At 38.1% G+C, this 15,850-nt stretch overlaps 4 protein-coding genes across 6 annotated transcripts; 2 read left to right on the forward strand and 2 right to left on the reverse strand.

The window, feature by feature from the left end:
• Window positions 1–1,318: 1,318 nt before the first annotated feature.
• On the forward strand, window positions 1,319–3,353 carry LOC120012573 (glycine-rich RNA-binding protein 2, mitochondrial-like). Its single transcript, XM_038864017.1, has 5 exons — window positions 1,319–1,415; window positions 2,238–2,448; window positions 2,569–2,637; window positions 2,718–2,824; window positions 2,914–3,353. The coding sequence occupies exons 2-5, from the start codon at window positions 2,352–2,354 to the stop codon at window positions 2,959–2,961; spliced, it is 321 nt and encodes a 106-aa protein (XP_038719945.1). The 5' UTR covers window positions 1,319–1,415; window positions 2,238–2,351; the 3' UTR covers window positions 2,962–3,353.
• Window positions 3,354–3,932: 579 nt separating this feature from the next.
• LOC120012559 (ras-related protein RABE1c-like) lies at window positions 3,933–8,210 on the forward strand. Of its 2 annotated transcripts, none has more exons than XM_038864005.1 (9): window positions 3,933–4,104; window positions 4,368–4,490; window positions 5,460–5,532; window positions 5,641–5,741; window positions 6,560–6,625; window positions 6,893–6,990; window positions 7,304–7,366; window positions 7,439–7,531; window positions 7,878–8,210. In XM_038864005.1, the coding sequence occupies exons 2-9, from the start codon at window positions 4,418–4,420 to the stop codon at window positions 7,959–7,961; spliced, it is 651 nt and encodes a 216-aa protein (XP_038719933.1). In that variant the 5' UTR covers window positions 3,933–4,104; window positions 4,368–4,417; the 3' UTR covers window positions 7,962–8,210. The 2 variants fall into 2 exon arrangements, with proteins under 2 accessions (XP_038719933.1, XP_038719937.1); XM_038864009.1 differs by having other exon boundaries at window positions 4,102–4,242.
• Window positions 8,211–8,303: 93 nt separating this feature from the next.
• On the reverse strand, window positions 8,304–11,416 carry LOC120012544. Of its 2 annotated transcripts, XM_038863990.1 has the most exons (6): window positions 11,214–11,415; window positions 10,860–10,959; window positions 9,178–10,239; window positions 9,015–9,080; window positions 8,738–8,936; window positions 8,304–8,634 (listed from the first exon to the last, which is right to left on the reverse strand). In XM_038863990.1, exons 2-6 carry the CDS (start codon window positions 10,860–10,862, stop codon window positions 8,570–8,572), a joined length of 1,395 nt encoding a protein of 464 aa, XP_038719918.1. In that variant the 5' UTR covers window positions 10,863–10,959; window positions 11,214–11,415; the 3' UTR covers window positions 8,304–8,569. The 2 variants fall into 2 exon arrangements, with proteins under 2 accessions (XP_038719918.1, XP_038719924.1); XM_038863996.1 differs by lacking the exon at window positions 10,860–10,959 and having other exon boundaries at window positions 11,214–11,416.
• Window positions 11,417–13,240: 1,824 nt separating this feature from the next.
• Window positions 13,241–14,058, reverse strand: LOC120007264 (zinc finger protein ZAT12-like). The gene has a single exon (XM_038857468.1). It carries the CDS (start codon window positions 13,908–13,910, stop codon window positions 13,422–13,424), a length of 489 nt encoding a protein of 162 aa, XP_038713396.1. The 5' UTR covers window positions 13,911–14,058; the 3' UTR covers window positions 13,241–13,421.
• Window positions 14,059–15,850: the final 1,792 nt, after the last annotated feature.

Genomic DNA, 15,850 nt, shown 5'->3' on the forward strand with positions numbered 1-15,850 from the left:
GAGAAAACCTGTATATATATATATATATTTTTAATACAAACTTAAAATGGGTCGGATGAGGGTTGTGTTTTTTAATCCATTTTGACCTGACCCAACCCCATTTAACATTAAGTGACATAATTTATACTTGTATACAGGGGCGGAGCCAATTTAGGTTGAGCCCACTCTCAATTTTGAGAAAAATTTATTAAATATACCCAAATTTCAATATAAGTCCATTTCTTTTAATTCAAAATAAACCCTAATAAGCCCAACTCTCCACAAGCTCTAATAAACCCAACTCTCCACAAGTCCTAATAAGCCCATTTTTTCCCCCTAAACTTCATACGAGATATCAGACTAAGTCAGTAGAACTTGCCCCGTCGTCTCCATCTGATTTTCTTCAAATTCATCAATCGATTCTCAAATACATCGTTCTATTGGTCTTCTTCAAAGTCAGAGGTGAGAGGTCTCTCCTTATCTCTGTGTGGATCTTTGAATTTTGAATGGTTACTATAATATTTCTAGTCGACTTGTAAGCTTTCGAAAGGCTTATTCATACCTTCTTTGAACTAGTTTTAGACTAGACAAAATAGTATGAGTATGCAGCTGAAGAGAGAGAGCACTAAGAGTTGGGCTCTTGGAGTAGAAAATTAAATTGTAAGACTTTATCATCATATTAATATATGGATATATTTGGACTACTTTTTGTTGGATATTTGTAAATAGCTCTAAAAGAAATTTCGACGCTCTCTCCAATAGACCAAGCCCCCCTCTCATAACATTTCCTAAATCCGCCCCTGCTTGTATAAAGATACTAATATATGAATATATCACATCTTATACCAATATGTATCCACAATAATCACAACCCTTAACTATTAAATCTAATATGAAGTTCTTTTATATTAATCCTTAATCCTTAATTTTTTTATACTAATCCTTAATGCATTAACTTAAATTAATTGATTGATAATTATGAATTCAAACCCAACCTAAAATGAGGTTGCTTAAGGGTTGAAGAAACCCTTACCCAAACCTATGAGAGTCGGATGAGGTCTCTCTCCAAACCCGATCCATGTGCACCTACCTAAAACCTAGATCCATATACAGACCTCATGGAAGAGAACAAGGGAGTGGATAGAGAACAAGGGAGTAGATTGGCCCACTTTAAAAGGAGGAAGTGGATGAACATAAGCCCAGAAGGTTGGCCAACTTCAAAAATAGCCCAAAAGTCTCAACTCTGGACCGTGAATGTAAATTATGTAAAAAAGGCCCATTACATTTGTAAAGAGGGGTATTTTTGTAAAGTTGCTTACTTCAAAGCAGATTTTGAGATTTTCCGTTTGGACGCCCAAGCTCAAAACAAAACCCTAGTTGCCTCCCTACTCCCAAGTTTCAAGCTATTGGACGCAATCGGCGTTCTCTGATTTCAGGTAAAGCTCATCCCGACCTTCTTCTATTATTGATATCGAAGATATGTGATTTCATATCTGCACTTCTCTCACTAAGTCACTATACGCATTTTATAATATTGTCGATGTTTATGGATGAAAGTACGGAACTACGAATTGGTCAGTCGACGACGAGAATATGTATGTTTTTGCGTTTACATGATGATCTGTTTAGTTTTCGAGGCATCTAACGGTTCATCAACTGAAACTGGCTTTTGCTTCTGGGTTTCTGTTGAACACTTATTGTCACGTACAGAGTCTTGCGTTGTTGTTCTGTTTCTTTTGACGAGATTAAGATTATCTTTAATTGCGACAATGTTCCTGCATCGGGTCTCGTACTAGTGGTTTTCTGAGCCAATTTCTTGATATGTTTTTTTGTATTTTCAGATACGTTCTGTTTGTGTTGACATTTTGTCCTTTACTCCTTTTGCCTGTTTGCATCTATGTGCACCTAAGGCCATACGATTTGTTATCGATTTAGTTTCACATAAGGGTTCTGCTAAACAAGAAATGTCCTGATCATAAAACTAAAGAACTCCCAATTAATCATAATATTTTTTTCAAATACTGTTGACTGACTTGACTTTGAGTAGTATTTACTATTTAGCCAATGAGTTGTTAAGTTGATAATGCTAACTGCTAAATGTGGACGAAGTTGTGGGTTTGAGTTATCCTTCGTGGTCCACAGAAAAAGGAAGATAAATAAACATATATCCTCCATGGATTATTAGAATTTAGTTAAGTTTGTATTAGGGTTTAGGGAGATTAATGGACTGTCTTGATGTTCCGTATCCATGGGCCTAGGTGTGTTGAACTACCCGTCAGCCCAGCCTGCAGCACGAGTTCCAGTCCAAACACTTTAGCATTTCATTCCTCTCTTCGTTATCATGTGCTGCAATCTGGCGCACATAACCAAGAATGCATAGCTGGAATCTCTACGTTCCTCTCTCACGTGTTCCCACCTTCTCCAGATGGCTATCAGTTCGTCACGCCTGCACCAAATTATTTGTTGGAGGTCTCTTTGGCTCTGCACTTCTTTGATTATTTTATTCGCAGCTCGGAACTCATGTACCAACAATAATGGAAATTGTTTCTTTTTTCCGCTCTAATGGCTATTTTGTGTTGTAAGTTGCAGGTCTTTGCTATGATACTAATGAAGCTATTCTAAAGGATGCTTTTGGACAGCATGGTGAAATAGTTGAAGGTAATTTTGATGGGTTCTTTACAGCCATAAATATTGTGAAGGCAAGTAGGCAACTACCAAATATTTTTCTTTTTGAGCAGTTAAAGTGATATGTGATCATGTGAGTGGCAAGTCGAAGGGGTTTGGGTTTGTGAAGTTCACTAGTGAAAGTGCAGCCTCCACAGCTTTAAAAGAAATGGATGGTCAGGTATGTTTTGGTTGTGATGGGGAACTACTTCATGTCGTTCATGTTTGACATGGAGTCCTTGTTGACTAGTTTTTTGTGTTTCTTTTCAGTTGTTGGATGGAAGAAACATTCGGGTACATTATGCGCACAAGGGGTAGCAGCGGCCATCCATTTTGGACACGGATGGATGGCAGCGCTGCGTACCTTAGCGGCACCCAACCTTGGACACAAAGTTGAGCCCAGCGGACAGGATTAATGCTAACCAAAAGAGCAGCAGCCGAACAAACTTCCAACTTTTGGAACAAGGCAGACTTAAGTAATGCGACCAACGTGAAACCATAGATAGCCGATCTCATTCTAGCTGCTTTGCCAAAGGATCTTTATTAATCAAACGTGTGTGACATGAATTTGGAAGATCATGATTCATATGGTTGACGTCTCCTGCCTGAAACCCTTGTGGGAAGTGGACTTGATGTATGTTATGATTTATAATGTTCTACATCGCTTGGATAACCCAAGTGATGTGGGTTTATAAGGAAAAGTTTATACCTTCTTGCTTGAATGAGACCTTTTCACGGGAATTGGCTGACAGCATCGTTGATGTGGGTAAGGTCGGGGTTTTCAACAATATCAAGGAGAAGGAATGAAAGAGGTTGGGCTTTAAAGGGATAAATTAACATTATACCACATCATTGCGCTCGGGACTGGGTCTCCTCTTAAAACACATCTCCAATGTCATTTATGATTTATGCAACATATAAAAAAATTTAATACGGTTGGTCATTTTATTTCCTTTCATTTCTATTTTTTTTTCCTTTCCTTTTTTTTGATTGTAATCCAGTACAACTATGGAACCACCAGCAACAACTGTCAATGATCCATCAATTGGTAGTTGCCGGCAGGAGAATGGAGAACCAAATCATTTATTCATCCACTCCTTTACTAAAACAAGGACAGTTATCAGTTCCCTTACAGGACAAGAAAGTCCAACTGAATTGGTCCTCCAGAAAGCGAAGCCATTTCGATTGTGCTAAAACTTGGTCAAGTCGTCTCAAAAGCTGACTTTCGAACCCAGCCTCTTATACCATGCGGGATCTAACAATATATTGTGGGTCGGGTCTACAATGCGTGCGACCATTTTTTTATTGGGGAATCGTTTTGGGGCGATTAATAGCGTGCGCAAGGGAGCGATCAGCGTAAGAGAGAGAAAAAGAGGTGTGAAGAGCAAGTGGCGCATTTTAGCGACGCACTATACTCGGTCCAGGAGGAGTAGATCTCTTGATTCTCTTGTATTGTAGGTGGTGAGTTGATCAGGCATGCCTCTCTTTTGGTAAAGAAAGAGAAGTTTTTACAAAATTAGAAACAAACAATTAACAAAATCTTCTCTCAAATCTCCATGGCTATTCGCTTCTGAGTTCTCCGTTATCATCCCTGATCTGGTCTCTGCGCCTTTTACTCTCTATCATATTATCCCAGATTTTCTCATTTTATACACATACATGTATATTACACATGCATTCTTCGGTTTATTGTTCTTATTTTGTTTCCTTTGTTTTCATTGCAGGGAGGAGTTTGCGGTTAATTAATTAATTTATTTAATATTTCAAATTTTCAATGGCTGCTCCACCTGCAAGGGCTAGAGCCGACTACGATTACCTCATAAAGCTTTTATTGATCGGCGACAGCGGTATGCAGATACGCAATTCCTAGTTTTTTACTTCCTGTTCTTTTGAGCCATACGGATCATTGTTCCCTGCACTTCGCAGATCGCATATGTTGTTATTCCAGTTGTGATTTAAGTTTCTTTTGGAATTGATCCCGTAGTGAGTAACTTTGGGATGCTTGCGTTTGACATTGCCTATGCATTTTAATGGTTCAAAATAGATTTGATTTTCCTCTTGACTTTCTCTCTTTATGGATCTAATCTGGACCTATCTTCTGAGTTGTAAAGATCAAAATTATTCTACAAATTTGGCAAATGTAGTACTCAATTGGTCTATATACTTCATTCAAAATTTTGTTGACGTTTCTGTGGTAGATATATTGTTTGCGCAAAATTTGGTACTCAACTTGTAAGAATTTGAGCTTGTTAACTCCTAATAATGTTGTGAGCTGCACTGCCTCACATATGTCTAATGTCTACTTTTAATATGTTCTGGTTTCTGGTTGTTCTGTTGAATGTTTACTCTCCAAATGTTTCTAATTATATGCCTTGAAAAGAATTACATCGTCCCAAGTAAGCTATGGCTAGCTGTAGAAATAAAGGACCAAAATATATATGCTGTGTATTCTAGCCCTCCATCTTTGAAATTTCTGACTTTTCCTTTTGTTGAGCTTGTATTGTGTCTGAGCCCTGAGGGACATTGTTCACTGCAGTGATAGGGAAGGGGTACATGCTTTAACTGCATATGGAAATTTGAGAGCTACAAACAGCTGAATTGCAGTTCAGCTTATTCTAGAAATATGTAGTCTGTTATCTTGCTAGGTTTATGTTTTTAAGAGAACATCAACAGGAATCCATTTTGAATGATCTTCTTTCTTGTTGTTTCAAAACCGAGAGATTATCCACTTTAGTTGTTTGGAGAGTTAGGATGCTATATTAACTAGCAGCTGAGGTTGCAGCTAGGATTTGAATGCTTCTATTTCCTCCTTGCAGGTGTGGGTAAGAGTTGCCTTCTTTTGCGTTTCTCAGATGGATCTTTCACCACAAGTTTTATCACTACCATCGGGTGCGTATTTTCAACCTGTGGGGTTAAATTACAAATTTACAATATAGTTCACACTTCCCATATTGCGAAAAATCTTCTCAACCTGCCAACTCTGTCTTCCTCATCCAGCATTGATTTCAAAATAAGAACAATTGAGCTTGATGGCAAACGAATCAAGCTTCAAATATGGGATACAGCTGGTCAGGAGCGTTTCCGAACAATCACAACTGGTAACTTATTTGTTGATCTGTTTTCAAGTGATTTTGGCCTTGCGAAAGGTGGTTTTTCTGTGAAAATGTTGTGTGCGTGTCTGGAACATGAACTGGTGGGAGAACTGTAACCTTTGCACTACCCACCTCTGGATTTTTCCAGGTTGAGTCAACAGATTTCATAAACTTGATATTTTTGCATCATTCATATGAAAATGTATTATTGATTTTTGTTTGTTTTTAGAATTTTCTTTTCTTAATCGAGGTTGGAGGTGGCTGTTTGTTTGTTTCTTGAGCGATGTGTACATGTACCTGACAGAATATATAAGGGATAGGGCTTTGGTCCTTTGGATTCTTAGGGAAGAAGTGTAGTATGAAATAATGTTGATGAGAGATTTTTGTTTCATAAAATCTCTATTCTGGTGATGTATATATTAATGAATTATGGAGAGTAAAGTTTATTTTTACTGGATTAAAAGTCCAAAGATTAGAGTATCGGGACAGTTGGGGACCGGATGTCCAAGACGCATACGGGGCTCTTTCGCTAGTCATTGACACAGGTCGCCATGGGAACGTGTTCGTATCTTCTTATCCTGTATTTTGGGGTTTGAGGACTGCATAACATGACTTTTTTTCCACCGTAAAAAAAAATTTATTATGGCACCATAGGTGGGTAACCCCAGCTGGAATTTACTTTCTGGTTAGTCCAATGTGAATGCCTGAGAAATTGCTATTAGAGCAAACGCAAGATATGCTGCTTTAAATAATGTCCAAGTTTGGAATTCATCTCTGCCTTCTGTATCACTACTAACATGTTGCTTACAACTTTTCTTTTACAGCTTACTATCGTGGAGCCATGGGCATTTTGCTGGTTTATGATGTCACTGATGAATCATCTTTTAACAGTGAGTTTCCTTTCTTTCTTATAACTTCTTAAGCTACGTGGACACTGATTTAAATTTGAATTGGGGTTTACCTTTGCTTCTTTGGATTTAGTGTTTGGATTCTGGTTACCTGAACATTGGTCTGTGGAGGTGCTTTTTGACATGGTGTCCAGTTCCACTGAGGTGGATGATTGAGAATTGATGCTACTTCATCAAACTCCTTTCCTTTGTTTATGGGTTTTTGCAGTCTCTGATGAACTCTTTAAGGAACTTGTCTCTCCATTTCAGATATTAGGAACTGGATTCGCAACATTGAACAGCATGCTTCTGATAATGTCAACAAGATATTGGTAGGGAACAAGGCTGACATGGATGAAAGCAAGAGGGTATGTTGCTTAATCAATATTTTAACTGTGGCACTGATATTTGTAATTCTTATTTTGTCTGATTGCACTCCATAATTATTTTGCATTTTCGAGGTTGTTCATATAACTATGCATGCTCTTGGCTTATGAAGGGCAATTTTTGTTGGGGATTCGTAAATGATAAAATCCTTCTCGAGTCTGCACGAAGGCATTCATTGATTTGAGAGTTTGGGCAGCTCGTCTCATCCATTTATAATCTCTTGTCACTCTCATTTATAAGTGAATCAGTGCTCTGATGTTTCTCCCTCCCCCCATATTTTTCTCTTTTGGTTAGGCTGTTCCTACCTCCAAAGGCCAAGCACTAGCTGATGAGTACGGGATCAAATTCTTTGAAACTGTAAGTTACCTTAAAAATCATGTAACTAGTTGGATTATTTTGGACATGCATTGATTGAACTTCCGGCTGCAGAGTGCAAAGACGAATCTCAACGTGGAACAGGTTTTCTTTTCAATTGCAAAGGATATAAAGCAAAGACTTGCTGACACTGATTCTCGGGCTGAGGTATTTGGTTTCCTCTCAACATTTACAATGAGAACTTACATTCATTATCATAATCCTGGTTGTTGCTGGACCACCTCCACTGTAGTCTAGCGGCAAGTGTGCTTACCATCACTAATCCTATATAAGTGAAAACATTATTTCTAAAATATCAATTTTGTACGTCCCTTGCATTGTTGGCTAATTGAATATCTTTCCTCATTATATGGGATGAATGTCTGGAACACTGGTATTAAATTACAGTTAACTGGAAGTATGAAGTACACAGACCGACTATAGCAAATTTAAATAAAGTACCTGCTACTTCATATAATTGTTGAATTTTTTTTCTTGCTTTTGTGCATTACAGCCTACCGCTATCAAGATCAATCAACCAGACCAGGGAGCTGGGGCAGGACAAGCAGCTCAAAAATCAGCTTGCTGTGGTTCTTAAAGAAAACAACAAATTAATGGGCTACAAACCGAAGTTGATACATCTGTTGGTTAAAGAAAGGGAACTAATTGAATGACAATCTAGCGAGAGCTAGTAAGTTTATCACTGCCATTCTTTCCTGTATTGTTTATACCGTGTGTATGTAATTCCTTGTCATGGAGTTTTTATTTCTGGCACACAGTTATTGTATCTTTTGGTGCATTGCCCTTCAAGTTCCTTTGTTAAAAATACTGCAACTGATGCTTGTTATTCCGATTCACAATAGCCGGATAGATGGGCGCACGGCTATAACAGAAACGACGCGCAAAATATTCTACAAAATTTTGAAACTAACAGCATCAATTCCAACAGAGGGTTTCAGTCACAAACATGAACAACAATGATAGGAATGCACCCCAATAACAAGGCATCTCGCCTACTGTTTGCTAAGTAAAAATTATACATCTGCAAAAAGAACCTGACTTCACTTGACCATAAATACAGCTACAAATTTACAACAGCACTTTCTCAGCCTTCCAAGTGGCTATTCCTACATTTTACAGGAATTACCAGATTAATTAAAACTTATTTATATGCACACAGATACCATTCTACACTTCAGGATAGCCCTATAAGTTTAGTTCTTCCTTCCCATATATACGCTGAAGCTCTCGAGTAGCAGCCTGAAAAGATTCTGATAAAGAGTTGGGGGGGGGGGGATAAAAGAAGAAAACAATGAATAGTAAGAATACTAGATGGGAATGAGAAATTCTTTAAAATAAAAGCACATCTATTACCTTTCCAGATACGAAAGGCTTTCTGATTGATTGGTGCACCAAACACAGTTTGAATTGTATCAAACAACAAGCTTTCAGGTGTGCTCCTTAACTCTTGTACAATCTGATAGATAGTTTTCCCATTTTCAAAGTATATATGATTGTTTGGGTGTTTTGTCTTGCAAGTAGCATGCCGCTCGAACTCATATGCATTAAGCACCTTGTGCAAATCATGTAATCTATCAGGCGGATCCCGATACATTATTAAGCATAAGTAAGAAACCACTAAATGATTTACCTTTGAATAGTTACATGATTGACATCCACAAAGATAGCCAGAACCTTTTATAACTCCGCGAAGCTCCTTTTCACATGCACAAACACAAATAAATGTCACTGTCATGTAAAGCAAATTACTGAATATACAAATTTATTTAAAGACTTTCAAAGATGATATTTACCTCCCTCGATAAGGATATGTACTTTACAGGCACTCCATCAAGCATACCAGTTGAAATCAAACTTCTGACATTTGAAGGGAAGCTATTTGGAGCCTCTTTTTTTGTTGTTTTAAACTCTGGCTTACTTTTGGAAGCAGATTCAGGTCTTGGTTTTGCTATTGGGGTAGCATCTATAACTGCATTTACATTTGATGCATCGAACTCTTTCTCACCTCGTGCAGGTGCATCTGATGTTTGACCCGAAGAATGATTATATGATGGGTCATACCCACTGATGGGCCTGCCCACATGCATAATATCATGTTCATCGTGAAATCCTCCAAATGATATCATATTTGCATCCCCCTTACTAAAAGTGTCCACAATTGATATGACATTTTCATCTCCCTTGACATATGCAGAACCTGCCAAACCAATATGGGTGTCCCCTCTATTGTAGAGATGGCCCATTAATGTAATATTGTCATCCCCCTTATCATAGGCCTGAGACATAGATATAAAATCACTTTCATTTTCCCTGCTAAATGCCTGAACTGCAGAGATGTCACTGCACCTTTCCCTATTGAAACTGTGTTTCTTTTGAGTAGCCATACCATTATCAGAATCCCTAATTGGACTGATTTTTGCTTTTCTGAAACCACCGTAGCTTAGACATGTTGCCGAATCTTCAATAGCCTGCGATATCGATAAATCAATCGACGCGTCATCAAAGTGGTCATCAATACTCTTTCTTCCTATTCTCGAGTCATTCATTCCAACAGGAGATACATTCCCTTCAGCAAAATTTACAGATGTTTCAGACCCAAACAAGCGGTCGATGAGTTGGTTTGGGGCAGATTGGAAACCAGAATGCCAAGATCCAAAATTCGCGGTAGAAATTCCCAAACTTGATTTGTTATTTGGAGTTTGTATTGCTTGCTTCTTGTTCGGAAACAGCTCCGACTCCGCAGCATTCCCAAACCACTGATGAGCCCGTTTTTGTTCAATTATGGATGAACTATCAAATGCTGAGCCTGCATCAGTTATATGTCCATCACCCTTCGCCATCCAAAAACTCTTGTTCTGAAAAAGAAAGAAGAAACGAGTCAGAAGACCCAATTCCATCACATAGAGGCAGAGACTACAGAAGAAATAAAAAGATAGCAAATGCCAGCTCCACTTAACCCCTCATCGTCATCGATATAAATGAAAAGGATCGAAGCATCAAATTTCTCTATTTTCCAAACCATTGAACACAGACATTAGTCTTGTCAGTCTGTTCACAAGCCATAAATGCTCAGAGAAAACACTAGTAGTGATATCAACTCACATGTTTCTTTCTTTCTTTCTTTCTTTCGGGTGTGAGGGTGGTAGGGATCCAAAACTATGCCCTCAAGGCAGGGAGTTGAGAATGCAACCACTGCAAAGTCACCCTTCTCTTCCATACCCAAGCAACAAAAGCCCATTCACCACTTACAATGGAGTAAATTAACACAAAAAATAACTTCAAATAGAGAGCAAAAGATTCAGTTACGTATCCCACTCCTAGAATCTTTACCACTAAAGTACGTGAAATTAAAGAAAGATCAAAGCTGGTGTAGACAATAAGATATTCAAACTAGCAGGAACTAAAGTACTGAAAGGAAAAGGAAAAAAAAGAATAATATATGAGACTTCAAATATTATTCCAGAGCAGTAAGTACCATTTTGCTGCTTTGCTAATTGCCACACTACACGTCAATTTTTTGGTGAATGAAATTTGTTCAGACTTCACAATGGTAACACTCAACGCCACAGCAATCCCTGATAACAAAAACATATTCCGATGCAATCAAGCTCAAACCAAGTTAATTAAACTAGAAACCAACACCAAATCGGATACAACTTTTCATAATTTACAAAATCAAACCCCATGCCCCTCATGACCCCCATTCAAACCATTATCACTTCAATTTCAAGAACTTCAAAGCCAGTTTTGGAGCCAACGAGAAAAACGCGAAGTTAACATTCCAACCCTAGAAAAAAGTAGCCAACCGAGAGATTTTGACGATCAGTACCTTACACGATGCCCATGGACCAGAACGGCGTGTTTTTCATCCGTAAAGAAACGGTACAATTACCGGCACCGACACAACGGCGCGAGAGTGTGAGAAGCCAGACCGGCGTGATCCGGGACAGTGAGGAGCAGGTGATCTTTTCTCGTGAAGAGGAATCAGATAAAATTGGGTAAAACTAAACCCTGCTGCGAGATGAGAGATCACACAGGTCCCCTGCGTGTGGGGCCTGAACGACACCAAAAGAAAAAGATCACGGTTACGTCCCATCTACCATACACGTGTACGATGATGAATGAATACATCCGTAAGTTAACTGTAGCGATTTTTGAGTGGCCAAGTTGGTCTTTATGTGTTTGGTGTGGTAAAGATTACAGAACGACGACGTATGGATGAACGGCCAAATGCTCACGTAAAAAAAGGTGAATGGCCGAAACTGCCAAACACGTGGCAAATTACTGATGGGCAAAGGATCGTGGGCCAAAGCTCGGTCCAAGCCCGAAAAAATATCGGATATGGATAATCCAAAAATATCTATAGAAGAGTCTAGGCTTTAGTGATGAGGACTTATTTTTGTGTGTGACGAGTGGCATTGGCATGTGAGTCAAATAAAACATTAATGAGAAAGGGACCTTAATCAAATGGTGCAAGTAAATTCAAAGAACATAAAATCTAATCCAATAGTAATATTATTGGCATATGTGTAATAATTCAATCTTGAAATGACCATTTGACTGTTGCTTGTTCCAATACTTCAAATGTCCAATGCTCTTGCAAGGCTGCAGCCAACAACTACAACTCTACAAGACCAGCCTGTTCGTGATTGTTTGTTTCTTTGATGGAACTTTGTTTCAAAAATTCATTAATAAAAAGCTTACAAGCAGCTTTTTAATTCTTTGATAGAACTTTATCCAAATACAATATAGGTCCGACCCGGGGATGAAGCTCGAATTATTTGGGCCTAGATTGGGCTTGAATTGTGATTTTTGTCCTTGCCCCGGCTTGAAAAGTGAATCCGGGTTTGAACCCTAAATTTTAGGGTCGGGTCGGTCCTATCCCGATGCTGAGGCCTAATAGGATGGAGCTTCAGTGTGATCAGGGTTTTCAAATACTTGATTTTAATATATTGACAATCCAGAGAGAGGAAATTAAGTTTATGTATGACCAAACACATAAATGAAATTTCAAGATAGTATGTTTGCCTTGCTTTATTTGTCAATCCCAAATTAAAATTTCGCTATGCAACGATTATGAGAAGACATCTATTATTTTTTGACGTGGCGGTGGTACTACGTAGTTCCTAGCTGAATTTTTATTGTGACTTCTTAGAGTCTAAAATCTAATGATGGAGAAAAAAGGTAGATAAATTCACCAACTAAATCATTGGATTAAAATTGTAAACGCTTATATGTTAACATATATAAATGATTTCAGTTTCCAACCATCAACAACTCGTTTTCTTGGAGGAAAATATCTCGTAGTAACTCAATAGTCACTATTAGGATGGGTGGGTGACCTTCTGGGAAGGTAAAGCCGTGCGGGTTCGATGTATCCATGAAAACCGAACAATCCAAAGTGGACAATATTGTTGATGTGTATTGGGTTGGAAATTCTAATATTTATTCCAAAAATAAATTGCGAAATCCCTAGACCTAATCTATACTAGAATAAATCCAATCTATACTAGAATAAATATTTTGCTTTCCTTTCTTTTGTTCTTATTTACTCAGAAAATGCTTGCATATATTTTAATTATTACTTGCAACTTTTTTTCTTTTATAGAATAATTACTTACAACTTGAGGCACAAGTATTAGGTGTATTTTTTTAAAACTTGTAATGTATAAAACAAATACAACTACAACTATTATGCAACACTTTCGCTTCAAACAAATTAGTTGGGATTGATATAGAGAGTGACGTTGCAATTAATCTTATTTTAAAACGTGAGTTGGAAGCCATGACTTAGTTAAAAAGCTCATGCCTTATGAATATACAACTGAAATACTGAATAAGATAAAAGATAATTAGTGGTAAAGGAACTCAAAACAAAGAATCAATTAAAAAAATCTCTCTATCACTAGGTAACCAAATAAGTAATTAATAAAATCAACCAAATAATGCACTATATTTTTAAAGAAAAAAAAATAATCATAGTAAAAAAACCCTAAGCTAACTCTAGGAAGCTTTCACAAAGGATGGCCTCATGAATCTAGATAAAGCGATACAAAGGAGCCTCCTTTTGAAACTTCAAATCTTCATTCTCCGATGGCATCAAATTCAAATCCAAGCACAAGATCACTCTTTTACTCGTGGATCTCTTCAGAGCTGGCACTGACGGCAACAGAGGACGAGTAGTCATCAAGCTACGGTCACTCACAGCCGTGGCGCCGCTAGCTCTGTGTCTCCTCATGTGTCCTCCCAAGGCTTGTCCTATAGGAAATTCGAGGCCGCATATCGTACAAGCGTGTGTCTTCGGCTTCACAGGCGAACTCGGGGCTTCTTCTCGATCGAATTTGGGTTTCTTGTGACTTGCGCGATGTCCTCCCAGCGCCTGAAACGACGGGAATTGCCTGTTGCATGTCTTGCACGAAAACAAACGGCGTGTCGGTGTCGTTTGGTTTGCTTTGGAGAGTTGCATCAGGAGGTTGGCCATGTGTGCGGTCTCAATCTCTCCTTCCTCTTCTCTGTCTCTCTTCATTGTTTGTGAAATCTCAACTTACAAAAAGGTGGTGCGTTTGTTGAACGAATAAGAATGAATATGCAAGTAATATCGAGGAGTGAGTTGTGTTATGTATATGTATATGTGTGTATATATATATGGAGGGGAGACTTGCATAGTTGCATGCTACTTGCTAGATAAAGATGATTAGTGGGGTGACGTGGTATGGATCGAGGGCCCAATTTGCTCTCTGACTTGTTGATTAAGCAAAGGAAGAGAGTGTGGTAAGTGATGTAATATAAGAAACAAGCGAGGGCGAGTGGGTAGCCGCCTCCTTGGATACGGTTTGCGTTACCGCGTAGCGAAGCGCACCTGAGGAACAGAGCGAGTAATAAAATAGTAATTTATGAGTCTTCGTTAACGCCTTTGACAAATCTAGAACCTTTTACTAGTCAGAGTGTCCATACCCTTTTGCACTATCAAGGCGCGTATGGACACATACTATCAATTGTCTTTGCTTAATAGGCACCTGTAGATATGAATAAAAAATGTCTAGTCCCCATCACAGGTGGCACATAGAGAGAGGACAGTAAATCTTTAGCACATAGAGGAAAACCTCTTAGAGTCTATCCAAAAAGTAGTCAATATAGATCCTCGTATCACAATGAATCCAACGATAACGATAAGATCAACCTCTAAGTTAAGATTCTAGCAAACTTAACAATTGGGATAAGATAATCTTAACAAATGTCTCACAACACTTGTTATTGATGTTTTTGTTCGCCCCAACAACGCCTCCGTGGCTCGAACTTTTGATTTGGTTGGTGTGAGGAAGAGTCACTAGCACTACACCTATAAAATTAACTATCAATATGAGATAAAGTATACACTATGAATTGTTGCATTTGATACTTCATTCATTCTTGAGAAATACACTGACTTAAGTGTTAGAATGTTCCTGGGCCACGGAGGGCTACCCTCCTTTTATTTTTGTAGGTCAGAGATTTGCTTCCCACGTCACAGCTTGGACCCCAACTGTTGATGTGTGGGTGGTGCAGATTTTTGCATCGACAGTACCAAACATAAAACTAAAATGCCAAGTTTCTCATTATTTTTTTTGTCTCAGTTATCCCAAATCAAATGTTAAGATGGACGTATGCGATCCATATGAAATCATGGGTCACATATGATTCATATAAAATCATGTGTGTCTATCTCATCATTTAGTATAGTTGGGAAAAAAACACTGAAATCTGTAAAAACTACCGAACATTAAAAAAAAAAAATTATTGTGAGTACTACTACGTGGTCTTCGAAGCGCGTGGACGAGGACGGTCCAGTTAGGTTACCATGACCTTCCCACTTTCACACAACACATACCATCAATTGTTGTTTGGTCTTACCAGGACTAATAAGAAAGTGAGAACAATCACAATCACAAGGGGACAGAAACTTCCCTGGCAACTACACAATTGTTAAAAAAAAAAAAAAACAGAAGAGAAATGTAAACACACAATTGTTAAGTAGTGTGTATCAGTAACTCAACGCGGTCCATTTAGGTTACCATGACCTTCCTACTTTCACACTCTTTTATTTCCACTTGTGATCGTACATGCCTGCGTCAGTATATATGGACCTTCCTTGGTCTTACCTCTTCACAGGATCAATCCAACGTAATTTTTTTTGTTTATTATACAATTATTCAATCCAACTTTAATTATTATGATCATTCAAGATATGTTGGCGGTCCACTGGCTGATGAGCATCAGTGCATGATCGATTAGTTAATGTGAATCTATATAATATGTATGTATATATATATATAGCAAGGTCCACGAGGAGTAGTTTTAACAATGGTATATATTTCTTCTTCTTAGTCTGAACATCATTATCTTCTAGAAATGCAAACCTAAGCACCATGAATTTAGAATTTATATTGTAAATGTTCTTGAATTGACTGGATTAATCTTCAAGTGTAG

This window comes from Tripterygium wilfordii, chromosome 2 (genome assembly GCF_013401445.1).
Source record: "Tripterygium wilfordii isolate XIE 37 chromosome 2, ASM1340144v1, whole genome shotgun sequence".
In the NCBI taxonomy this organism is placed as follows: domain Eukaryota; kingdom Viridiplantae; phylum Streptophyta; class Magnoliopsida; order Celastrales; family Celastraceae; genus Tripterygium; species Tripterygium wilfordii.